This window comes from Rhea americana, unplaced genomic scaffold, assembly GCF_003343005.1.
Source record: "Rhea americana isolate MKP2758 unplaced genomic scaffold, rheAme1 scaffold_554, whole genome shotgun sequence".
Lineage (NCBI taxonomy): Eukaryota > Metazoa > Chordata > Aves > Rheiformes > Rheidae > Rhea > Rhea americana.
In genome coordinates this window covers 17317-29173 of record NW_028186706.1, presented here as the reverse complement: position 1 = coordinate 29173, position 11857 = coordinate 17317, and the positions used below count along the sequence as shown (strand labels likewise).

The following is an 11857-nucleotide window of genomic DNA, read 5'->3' as shown; positions in this document are numbered from 1 at the left end:
GCAGCCCTCAGCCAGGATCACGCGAGTCCTCCACGAAGCGGGACGAGCTTTTCTCTGCTCCCTCCAACAACCCTCCGCCAGCACAAATCTCACCCTCCATCCACAGAAACCATAAGCAAACGCAAGTCACAGTCTTCGGTATGCCAAGAAACGTGTTTCTCCCCCTTTTCTTAATGAAGTATTTAGGTACAAACACACAAGAACATACACACGCAGTAACACCCCCGSAGGATCCACAAGGGCTCCCCAAATCTTGGGACGCACAAGCTGTCGGCCGCTGCCCGAACTGCAGCAACGTGGCTGCGTTCATGCTCCCAGCGCGCCATCAACGCAAAATACTGTGCCTTAGCCCCACCACTAAGGCCGTTGGACCCTCCACGTGCTGCCAGTGCAGTGATTCGGAACGCCTGTGAGAGAGGAGGATCTCCACAGACTTTCTTGGTGCCAGGGTCCCATCCAGATCTCCAACCGCCACATCCCGAGGTGGACCAGGAGGCAGCAGCCCAGCTGCCTCCTCATTTCCTCCAGACCAATTCTTTGCTCTCAGGCAAAAGTTTATGCTCTACTGACTGCCCTAAGTTTAGTGCCGGACTCTTCTCCCGCTGCATTTCTCATCGTCTCCGAGCTAGCAGCTACCTCACAGCCGGAGGTGTTGCTCGGTGTCTACCATCTTGACCCATGTAGCCCTTTCCAAGCTTCTCTAACCAGCAGGGCCACGGTCAGGCAAGCTCCAACAGCTGTGCAGCAAGCAAGGTTCCTGCTGCGGGTTTCCCCTGGCTTCAGATCAGTCGAGCATCTCCTTCCAGCTCAACTTGCAGGTCGCAAACGCCCGTGAAGTTTATCTCTTTGCTGGCCTGGCTGCTAGCAATGGAGCTGATGTTGCCAGAAGCAGAAAATGGGTGCTGAACGCCATCTGTTAGCAATGCAATGCTTCTGTTCATGTAGGTCTCTAAGGATTTCAGGAGTTGCTTTGGTTTCTTTTTGGTGAATGACTCCAATTCTGGAAAAGTCAAAGCAAAAACATGGAAAGACTGTGAGGTCTGCACGGTCTCAGGGATGCAGCATGGAATGCACATTCCTGAGATAAGGTTTTTACCCTGCCTTCACAAGCTTTATTTCTGGTGTCTCAACATATTATTGACATCCCCTTCTGGAAACCATATTTTTTTGTAGGAGAGGCAGCACTTGGCACGAGAAAGCATGAAAAAACTTCTTGCTCAAAACCCTTGGGCAAGCTCAGAGCCCGAAGAGCGAGCCTGGCCACAACAGCTGGACCCCATTTTAAAAGGGAGCCATTAGCACAGCCCATCTGAGCAGCTCTGTTTACATCAGGCCCATCTTCTCCAGGGTAAATAACCCTGCTGTTTGATTTAATGCTTACTGCAAAAAGCACGGCATCGGCAACTCCGCTTAGACTTTGCGCTACGCTGCTTACACAACTGTGTGCTGTACTGTGTCAGCAAGCCTGTAGCAACAGGCGCTCGGGGCGGGGGGTAAGAAACATCCCAGTTTGGCTCCTCAAGCTACCGCGACACAACACCCCTCTGAACCGGGCGGGYGCTTCCACAGGCACTCACCTCTCTAGTATCTGAGACGCAATGGGAGGAAAACCATGGGGCACTAATATATTAATTACTGTTCTCGATAGAAAGTAAACGCTGCAGCGAAGATGAAGGGACGAGGAGGGGCTCGGGCCTTCCGTGYGTTTCACCCCTGCTCTTTAGTCCTAGCAGGCTACGAACATCCTCATGCGTGGCAAAGTACACCAAAAATATGCCACGATAGTCCTCTAGGCCYCTGGTTATTTTCCTTGCAGAGGGAAAGGAAGGCAAAGCAGGGGAACGCACCCTTTAGCAAGAAGCCGGAGTCGGCAATGGTTTTGTGCTGCGCTTTCCAGATGCTGTAGAGGTGCAGAAAGGCCGCCACGTACACGTCGTTCAGCACCACGATGACTTGCTGCCTGCGGTTACACTCTCTGAAAGGGACAGAGGCAGGCTCAGCCGAAAAGACTCCGCGTCCCGCACTTGCCCGCAGAGACCGGAGCGAGACCGCGCGTTCTGCTTGACGGCAGCTGCCAAGAGGATGCCGTTTCGCCTCTCTGCCAGTGCGCGGCGCGGTTCCCCCGACAGCGCAAGGATCCGGCGCAGCCCGGCCCCGCAGCCGCTCGCTCGCTCGGCGCCTCACCTCGAGAGCCGTTCCTCCCTCAGGGCCTGGATCACGATGCGAGTGATGTTCACCGACATGATGCAGAAGGGGAAATTCTGCAAGAGAACTGGCGTTACGTCAGCGCTGCTGCTGCCACCGAAGGGCCTCCTCTCCTTCAGCCCGCAGCCCTGCTACCTGCCTTACTCCAGCATCACGACACCTGCGGATTCACGTACCGGGACAGCAGTACTACGGATATGGGCTCAGACGGACGCCGGGGCTCAAACCAAGCTTGTATCCAGGTTAAAGCCAAACGTACCCAAGACCGATACCCCAAGTCAAAAGCGAAAGCCTCTACCCACTCCTGTGTTCGCGCCGTTCTGCTCTCAGCTCATGAGCTCCACAGCGCAGAGATCAGTCAATATTAGAGCCCTATCACGAATGGTCCCAGAGACCCCACCACCGAGCAAGCAGGCACAGCGACAAGTCAAGCCCTCACTTCAAAGAAAAGCAGGTTTTTGTGCTTACCTTTCCCTGAGCTTTAGGAATAAATAGGTAAATACCACCGCAGAGAGTAAGCAAAGAAGGTGGAAGGACGTGCCTGGGTTTCGTGCTGGGATAGCTTGAAAATCTTGAGAGCTAGAGGGAGCGTTTGAGAGTCCATGACAAAGTACAACATTTGCATTAAGCCCAGCATCCCTGTCCCTCGCAGGTCAGTCCCGGGATCGGCACCTTCAAGGTAAGGAGAGCCTGGTGAACCGAGGGACCGCCTGGCCCACCCAAAGCCGCTCGCCAGTCGCCTGCTCTCTTTCTCGGGCTGGATGTACTCTGCCACGGCCCTGGCATTTCAAGAGCAGGGGAACCACTGAAGTCTGGTCCCTCCAGGAGTCACATCCCGGGGGAAAGCTTTGGGGGAATTCCTGCACCGGTGTCAGAGCCTCTCTCATGTGAGCAAGCACTCCCTCTCCACATATCTATTTTCCATCACATCTCTAGGAATTAGTGTCTTCAAGATCTACCCACCCCAAGCAGATCTGGCTGAAGCTGGTAAACTAACACAGGGATCTTAAAACCAGTTATGCCCTTGGCACTGTAGAGGTGAGGGAGTCATTCACCTTCTGCTGAAGTTTTTAGATGTCATTAAAAACTGGCTGGTTTAACACAAAAGCCAACCAGATTGAGAACTCCTGCAAAGCAGCACTTGACAAGACAGAGACCGCTTTAATCATGGTGTTTTTCTTACAAAGCAGCGGCTGAAAGCAATCTGCACCGCAACCTTGGCGACAGAGCCCTGACCAGTGCGTTGCTAATAAACCAGCCCTCCAGAGACAGCTCATTAGCCACAGAGATCGCTTGCTAATGAAAAACATTAATAGCCCAGCAAAGCAGTTACACCAGTTAGTCCTTGTTATGCCAGCACCAGTTGGAGACAGGCAACTGTGCCGGGGCAGCAGCAGGCGCTGGCGTATCAGCACTGGGCTATTCAGTCCAGGTGTTGCACTGGCTGTGACAGCTGGCTGGGGCAGCAGCAGCTACAGACCTGCTACCAAATGACAGCAAGAGCAGCAGCTGCATAACGGGAACGAGTGCCAAACCCTTTACGTTCTCTTTGGATCCCACCTCTGGAGGAGGGAACGGGATTGGCCTGATCTCCCTGGCAAAGATTCGCTCGCTCTCCCCTCCGCCGTACCTTGAAAGCCGAGCTCTTCCCAGTGTGCACCGAAGCGCGGGCAGCTCATCGTGGAGCAGGTTAGTTTCTTGTAAATGGTCTGCAAGATTCTCATGTGCACTTTCTCATTATTATCCAAGCCACCTGGCAGAGAAAACATCCCTCAGCACCTCTGCAACAGTGAACAGCTTGCTTCCCTAACGAGCCACGGAGGGGAAAGAACCACCAGCAGCTGCAGGGTAGGTGTGTAAAGCTAGAATCCCGCTGGAGATGAAATACCACTGCAGAAAACTGCCTGTATCAATGAGGGAATATCGAAGCCAAGCTTATCCTGCTGGAGAGGAGGAAAAAAAGAATTAGAGGTGCAGAAAGAAAACTACGGTACTGCAGACCACACTGGGTACTGATTAACTTTGACATTGCAGAAGTTTTGCTAAAACACTGGCCAAAGTAGCACTGCCTAAGGAACCACGACCAGTACACAAACCACTTGCACAGGCAAAAGTTCTGCGCAAATGTGCTCGACACGTGCAACCCACCATGGGCCAGCCAGAAACGATGGCTTGGCTGGACATGGACAATCTAGGGCCCATGTGAGGAGAGGAACAGCCAGGCCAGGGCACACGCTACACCGAGATACGGACAGAATTAACGTCTCGTGAGTTTTCATCACTGTCTGAAAGAAGAGATGGTGATCAGGAAGGGCTGGGCAGCCCCAGAGCACCTGCCTGGTATTGTGTCACTCCCTCGCTGCGGGCACAGGGCTAGCGCGGCGGAGGAGTCACCATAACCCTCTCCACAGATGTTGCCAGTCGATGGAAGGGAGCTTGTGAATATGTTGGCAACAGGGGAGCAAAGGAGACGCCAGGAAAGCAGAGAACGCCTGCTCCAGGACAAGCAGGCTGCCACAGGATCTCGGCTTGCGCTGAGAGCCCCTCGGGTTGCTTCATGTGGACCTCGTGCAGGACCAGCAACAATAAATCCGACGCCGCCCAGGCCGTCGCTTCGTATGGAGCTGCTTTTACGGAGTGGGAAGGGGATACTCACACTGAGCGATCGTGAGGGCCAGGTCCCGCTCTCCTTGCAGCTGCTGTTGGAGCCGCGGAGGGCCGAAGAGGAAGTGAACCAGAGCAGCCAGACCTTGTCTACGCACCGTTGCTTGGATCTTTTTCTATAGAGAAAACACGAAAAGAAAYGATCAGGGTGGGCCAGCAGCTTTGGGAATCAACCAAGAGAAAACCCAGCAGGCAGGCTGGGAGTGAAGGGGTTGGGAAGAGCCAAGCAGAAGGCAGGCAGAAGCAAAGGGAAAGAGGGAAGTGAAAGACAGCATGGATAGGACAGAGGAAACGGCGGAGAACAGGAACAACGCGGACAGGGTGGGAAGCCCCGAGTTCAGGCCTCAGCTCTGCTGCTTGCTGCACAGTCTCACAGAGGTCACGCGCAGTTTTCAGTGCTCCCATCTCCTACTTCCTAAAACTTCCTGGGAGAGGCTAGCAAAGCTGCAGCCACGCAACCCGTGGAAGGGCCGGAGCATGTGGCCCCRCTCATACCCTGCACTCAGAAAGGTCCGCGGTCTGGAAGTACTGCAGCGCTTCGTTGAAAGAGATCAGGGGCACAGGACCGGTCAACTCCTCCAGCAGCCCTGCAGAGGGGCACAGAACAGGGTTAGCTCTCCGGCGCAAGTTTTGCCTCGTGCTCCAGCTTCCCCACGCCTCAAATAGCTCCTGCCTGACAGTTCAGTCATTGATGCTCACTTCTAAGTCACTACGTACAGCAGCAAAGCAGTAGCGCTTGGGAGGCGAGGGGAACGAAACGCTTTTCCAGTCTGCTCCCTCTCCTTCCACACCTTTCTGTCCTTTCTCCAGCCCTCTGCCGCCCCCCAAACCTTGTCCCAGCCGCATGCCCAGCTGGCGTGGTCTCTGTGCTCTCTGGGGCCAGCTCCCTTCCTCTGCCTGGCTCTTTTCCATCCAATGTTATGAACTATAATGAACCTCTTTCTCCCAGACAGCAGCTGCTGTCATTTAGCTGTACCTGACTGGTTGTTTTCCACGGCCTCCCATTCCTCCTGGGCTCGCCGCCACTCCTCGCTGGGCTCTGCCAACAGAAAGACTGAAGGTTAGATTCAGCTGAAAGACCCAAGACAGCGTTCGCTTGCTTCCTCCAGCGCTTGTCAGGACATTTAGGGAGACGTCCGGCAGGCAAAACATCCCCTTTTGCTTCTTTTCTCTCGCTCACCTCGTGGCTGCTCTTCCGTCCTCCCTGGGATGAGCATGGTGCTCAAACCCGTTCAGGGCAACCCCCCCCCAAACAGCCAAAGTCCCTAAACATGCTATGAGGTTTCTCCTGGCAACAACAGGGAGAAAAGGTGGCAAGTTTGGGCCGCACTTTGCGAAGCRGGGCAAAGCCTTTGCCAAGCTGAGCGACGGATTCGCCTCACAGCCCGCAAACTCCCCGGATGTTTCCGCCACCGAGAAACGAGAAGATAAATAAAGATGAAGCCCAGCGGGCGCTTACCGGCTCCTGTAGGCTGGCCCGCCCCCTGCATAAGAGCCTGCAGGAGACTATTCTGCCTCAGAGCCGAGACCTGAGCAGAGAGAGACGCAGCAGTCACCCGGCAGGGAAAAGAAGCGAGTAAAACGGACCAGAAACCGATCCCGCCCCGATCCTTCCGGGGACCCCCAACCCCCTGAGCTTTTCCCTTAGGGAATAGACCCCGTTCCGCGCCGGGGGAGGGAGCCAGGAAGGCGTCTGAGGCCGCGGTTCGGTTTTACCCGCCCGCGCGTTACCGGCTCGGGGCTGAAGCCCATCGGCCGAGGGCGGGAGCGGCAAAGGCCGCGGGGGCCGGGCCGGGCCGGGCCGGGCCTCGGCCCGCTGCCGCCCCCCGGCCCGCTCCCCTGACCTCTGACCCCGTCCCGCCTCGACCCTTAACCTCTGACCTCCTCCTCGCCCGCCCCTCGCCTTTGACCCCTGGCCTTTGACCCGCGCCCACCGGAAGCGGCGGCGCGGAGCGCCGCGGGCGCTGCAGACGCGCGCTCGCCCCGAGCACCGGCGCTGCCGAGCCGCAGGGCGCAGGCGCGGCCGCGCGCTGCCTGCCGGGAGCTGCAGTCCTCCGCGCCTCCCTTTCCCAGGAGTCCCCGCGCGGGGTGTGGGGGGGGCGTGCCCCGCGGTGAGGCGGCCTCAAACTACAGTGCCCAGGATCCCCCGCGCGGGGCGGCCGACGGCGGGCGAGGAGGGACAAGCCGCAGAGAAAGCGGAACGTTCCACCGCCCCCCTACCCGAGGTTCTCCTGTGCGGGGGAGGCAGCGCCCGGCGCTGGTGCCTAGTGCCGTGCCCGTGCCCGTGCCCAGTGCAGTGCCCAGTGCCGTGCCCGTGCCCATGCCGCAGTGCCCGTGCCCAGGGCCGTGCCCAGGGCCGTGCCCAGGGCCATGCCCGTGCCCATGCTGCAGTGCCAGTGCAGTGCCTGTGCCCAGGCCGCAGTGCCCAGTGCAGTGCCCAGTGCCAGTGCCCGTGCCCAGGCCACAGTGTGCAGCGCAATGCCCAGTGCAATGCCTGTGCCCAAGCCCAGTGCCCAGTACAATGCCCGGTGCAATGCCCATGCCCTAGCTGTAGTGCCCAGTGCAATGCCCAGTGCAATGCCCAGTGCTCACGCCAGTGCCCGGGATGGAGAGCCCAGCACCGTTGCTGTTGCCTGGCTGCAGTGCCCAGTGCCCATGCCAGTGCCCAGGATGTAGCGCCCAGCGCCGTGCCCAAAACACAGCGCCAGTGCCCAGGCTGCAGAGTTCGGTTCCCATGCCAGTGCCCAGGCTGAAGTGCCCAGTGCCTGCACCCAGGCTGCAGCGCCCAGCGCAGTCCTCAGTGCAGTGCCCGAGACGTAGTGCCTGTGCCCAGGCTGCAGTGCCCGGTGCCATGCCCAGTGCCCAGGCCACAGCGCCCAGTGCAACGCGCGGCACCAGTGCCCGGGGCCCAGCTGCAGCACCCAGCGGCCGGGCAGCAGCGTGGGCGCAGTGCCCGGGGCGCAGCGCCAGCCGGGCGGCCGGCCGGGGCGGAGCGGAGCGGAGCCGAGGGGAGGAGCGGGGCCCGGCGGCGGGCTCCCCGGCAGGGCACTGTCCGCAGAAGCTCACAGCGCCATGTGGTTCTCCGCGCTCCTCTTCCTCGCCCTCCTCCTCCTCCTCCTCCTCCTGCTGGCCCGACGGGGCCTGGGGGCCGCGGGCTCCGCCAACCCCTTCGCCACCGATGCCAGGCGCAGGCCGGCCCCGCTCGTCACCGACAAGGCGGTCCGCAGGAAGCTCCTCAAAGCAGGTAGCCCCCAGTGCCGGGGGGGCTCGGCCGGTGCCCCCGGCCCGTAGCCGGCACCCGGCACCCCCGTATCCCCCATCCTGCGCCCTGCACCCCGTATCCCTCATCCCACATCTGGCACTCTGCACCCCCATATCCCCCATCCTGCACCCCGTATCCGGCACCCTGCACCCCCGTATCCCCGATCTCGCACCCTGCACCCTGTATCCCTTATCTCACATCCGGCACCCTGCACCCCCATATCCTCCATCCCGCATCCCATATCCGGCACCCTGTACCCCTGCATCCTCCAACCTGCACCCTGCATCCCCATATCCCCCATCCTGCACCCTGCACCCCGTATCCCTTATCCCACATCTGACACCCTGCACCCTCATATCCCCCATCCCCCACCCCATATCCAGCACCCTGCACCCTCATATCCCCCATCCCGCATCCCGTATCCGGCACCCTGCACCCCCATATCCCCCATCCCGCATCCCATATCCAGCACCGCATACCCCTGCATCCTCCAACCCGCACCCTGCACCCCCGTATCCCTCATCCCGTATCCGGCACCCCGCACCCCCATTTCCCCCATCCTGCATCCCGTATCCGGCACCTTGCACCCCCATATCCCTCATCCCACACCCTGCACCCCCGTATCCCCCATCCTGCATCCCATATCCAGCACCCTGTACCCCTGCATCCTCCAACCTGCACCCTGCACCCCTGTATCCCCTATCCCATATCTGGCACCCTGCACCCCCGTATCCCCCATCCCGCACCCTGCACCCCCATATCTCCCATCCTGCATCCCATATCTGGCACCCCACAGCCCGAATCCAACATCGTGCACCTGGCACCCTGCATCCCGTATCCCGCACACTGTATCCCATCTCCTGCTCCCCTGTATCCTGCGCCCCCTCTTCCCATATCCTGTATCCCATTCCCACTGTGTCCTGCATCCCCCGTATCCCACACCCAGTATCCTGCACCCCCTACCCCCACCCTGCACCCCATATCCTGCACCACCAATCCCCCACCCTGCACCGTGCACCCTATATCCTGCACCCACTCTCCCCTATCTCGCACYGTGCACCCTATATCCCTCTCCCTGTATCCTCCATCTGGCACTGTGCACCCTGTATCCTGCACCCCCCAATCCTCCATCCTGCACCCCATATCTCGCACCCACTCTCCCCTATCTCGCACCGTGCACCCTGTATCCCCCATGCTGGACCATGCACCCCACATCCCGCACCCCATATCCCGCATCCCGCCCTCCGCCGGGCTGCGGCAGCGATGGGGAAGCAACAAATCGGGCCGCCGCTGAGGCCGCCGCCGGCGCAGTTTTTTCGGCAGAGCGGGTGCCGCCGAGGCTGGACGCCGTGGTGGTGGGCAGCGGCATCGGGGGGCTGGCGGCTGCGGCGCTGCTGGCCAAGGCRGGCAAGCGGGTGCTGGTGCTGGAGCAGCACGGCAAGCTGGGCGGCTGCTGCCACACTTTCAGCGAGAAGGGCTACGAGTTCGACGTGGGTAAGGCCGCCCGGCTCCCGATTCCCCCTGATTTTTCCCTATTTTTGCCCCCCTACCACCACTCCAGGCACCGTGTTGGCGCCTGCCAGTGCTCACCCGTCCCCGAGACAAAGTCTCTCACAGTGCCACAGTTAATATTTTACTGTGGTGCCGGTGAGGGTTTTTTTTTAGAGCGAAGTGGAACAGCGTTCCTAAAATCCGCGGGAAAAAAAGCAGCCCGGGCTTTTGTGGCCAGCCGGGGGCTGTGTAGACACATAAATATAAATGCATATGAGAAAAAAAGTGTATATATATGTGTATATATACATATATATATATATATATATATATGCACATGAGAAGCAGGCACCCGCGTGAGGCAGGAGCGCACCTCTGCGCGTTGCCAGCTGCTCTTTCCCTGCTGTTGCCTTTGCCCTTAAGCCAGAACCACGGGAAATTGGGTGGGAAAAACCTGCTCCGGGCTTGGCAGTGCCACGGCGGTGGGGTGGGGCAGATGATTTCCACGGGGGACTAGTCCCGTGGGGGGCGAGCCCAGTGGAGGGCGATTCCCATGGGGGGTGATTCCCATAGCAGGCRATTCCCACAGGGGGTGATTCCCATGGGAGGCAGGGGCGATTCCCATGGGAAGTGATTCCCGTAGGGGGCAATTCCCCTTGGTGGGGGGGGGTGACTCCCACGGGAGGCAATTCCCACGGCGGAGGAGGGGGTGGGCAATTCCCGCAGGGGGCAATTCCCACGGTGTGGGGGGATGATCTCCATGGGAAGCGGGGAGGGGGAGAAATTCCCACGGAGGGGGGAGGGGAAATTCCCACCACGGCGGGGTGTGGAGGGGGGCGAGCCCCGAGCCCGACGCTTCGCCAGGGATCCACTACGTGGGGCAGATGGCCGAGGGCTCGGCGCTGCGCTTCCTCGTGGACCAGCTCACGGAGGGGCAGCTGGAGTGGGCGCCGCTGCCGGGCGCCTTCGACGCCGTGGTGCTGGGCGAGCCGGGCGCCGGGCGCACCTACCGCCTGCACGCCGGYGAGCGCCGCTACTTCGACGCCTTGAAGCGGCAGTTCCCGCGCGAGGCGGCCGCCGTCGACGCCTTCGAGCGGCTCCTGAAGGTAGCGCCGGCGCGGGAACCTTCCGTGGGAATTTCCCACGGGAATTTCCCGTGCYGTTCGCTCTTCCCCGCGCCGGCCGTTCTTCCGGCGCTCGCTCCCGCTCGCTCCCGCGCGCTCGCTCTCTCCGTCTCCCGCAGAGCGCCGGCAGGGACGTGCCGCTGCTGGCGGTTTTGAAGATGCTGCCGCCGCCGCTCGCCCGGTTGCTCTGCCGCTCGGGGCTGCTGAGGCGCCTGAGCCCCTTCTGCCGCCTGGCGTCCCGCAGCCTCCGGGAGGTGGTGGAGGGGCTCACGGCGGACGGCGAGCTGCGGGCCGTGCTCAGCTACCTCTACCCCACCTACGGTAGGGGCCCGGCGAAAGGGCGGCGCTTTAAAATGAAGGAGAAAAGGGAAAATAAAGGAAATAAACCTCGCAGGGGTGCTGCCGTCGCGGGCCAGCTTCTCCATGCACGCCATCCTGGTGAACCATTTCCTCGCCGGCGCCTGGTACCCGCGGGGGGGAGCCAGCGAAATCGCCTTCCACACCATCGCCGTCATCCAAGGGGCCGGCGGCGCCGTGCTGGGCCGGGCGCCTGTGAGCCGCATCCTGCTGGACGCGGAGGGCAAAGCTTGTGGTGAGCCCCCGGGAGGGACGGTTCCGCCTGCCGCTGCGCYGGCGTCGCCGAGCATCCCGGGCGATTTGCATCCTGGGCGATTCGCATCCTTTTTCCTTTTTATTTCATTTATTTTTAATTTGGGGGGCTTTTCTTTTTTTGCTTTTCCTCTTTTCCTCCTCCTCCTCCCAGGTGTGAGCGTCAAGAAAGGGGAAGATGCCGTGAACATCTTCGCGCCCGTGGTCATCTCGGACGCCGGGATATTCAACACCTACGAGCGGCTGCTGCCGGCGGAGGCGCGGGCTTTGCCGGGTAAACCAGCACTGGGAAGCGCCCGCTCGCGTTAAGCCTTCCCGCCGGCCGGCTCCCGGGAATGCGGAGCCCCGGCGCTGGTGCCACCGTCGGCACGAACCGCACGGCCAACTCGAGCTTGTGCGGGAAAATTAAAAGAAAAAAAAATCAAGCCGGAGCACCCCGAGCCTCCGCTCAACACCGAGTTTAGCAACATTTTCCCGGTGATTTGGCAAATTTTTTCCTTTT

At 60.2% G+C, this 11857-nt stretch overlaps 2 protein-coding genes across 2 annotated transcripts in view; one reads left to right on the top strand and one right to left on the bottom strand.

Moving 5' to 3' along the window:
- Window positions 1-134: 134 nt before the first annotated feature.
- Window positions 135-6633, bottom strand: ELMOD3 (ELMO domain containing 3). The gene is made up of 10 exons (XM_085318826.1): window positions 6601-6633; window positions 6329-6398; window positions 5846-5908; window positions 5365-5456; window positions 4862-4985; window positions 3836-3958; window positions 2747-2877; window positions 2185-2261; window positions 1848-1975; window positions 135-1000 (listed from the first exon to the last, which is right to left on the bottom strand). Exons 1-10 carry the CDS (start codon window positions 6619-6621, stop codon window positions 780-782), a joined length of 1050 nt encoding a protein of 349 aa, XP_085174952.1. The 5' UTR covers window positions 6622-6633; the 3' UTR covers window positions 135-779.
- Window positions 6634-7903: 1270 nt separating this feature from the next.
- The window catches only part of RETSAT (retinol saturase), a 6638-nt gene continuing 2684 nt past the window's right edge, over window positions 7904-11857 (top strand). Inside the window, exons 1-6 of the mRNA XM_085318828.1 lie at window positions 7904-8113; window positions 9443-9625; window positions 10487-10728; window positions 10866-11067; window positions 11141-11338; window positions 11510-11629. Of these exons, the coding sequence (XP_085174954.1) occupies window positions 7942-8113; window positions 9443-9625; window positions 10487-10728; window positions 10866-11067; window positions 11141-11338; window positions 11510-11629 (1117 nt within the window). The 5' untranslated portion in view covers window positions 7904-7941. The remainder of the gene's footprint in view (window positions 8114-9442; window positions 9626-10486; window positions 10729-10865; window positions 11068-11140; window positions 11339-11509; window positions 11630-11857) is intronic.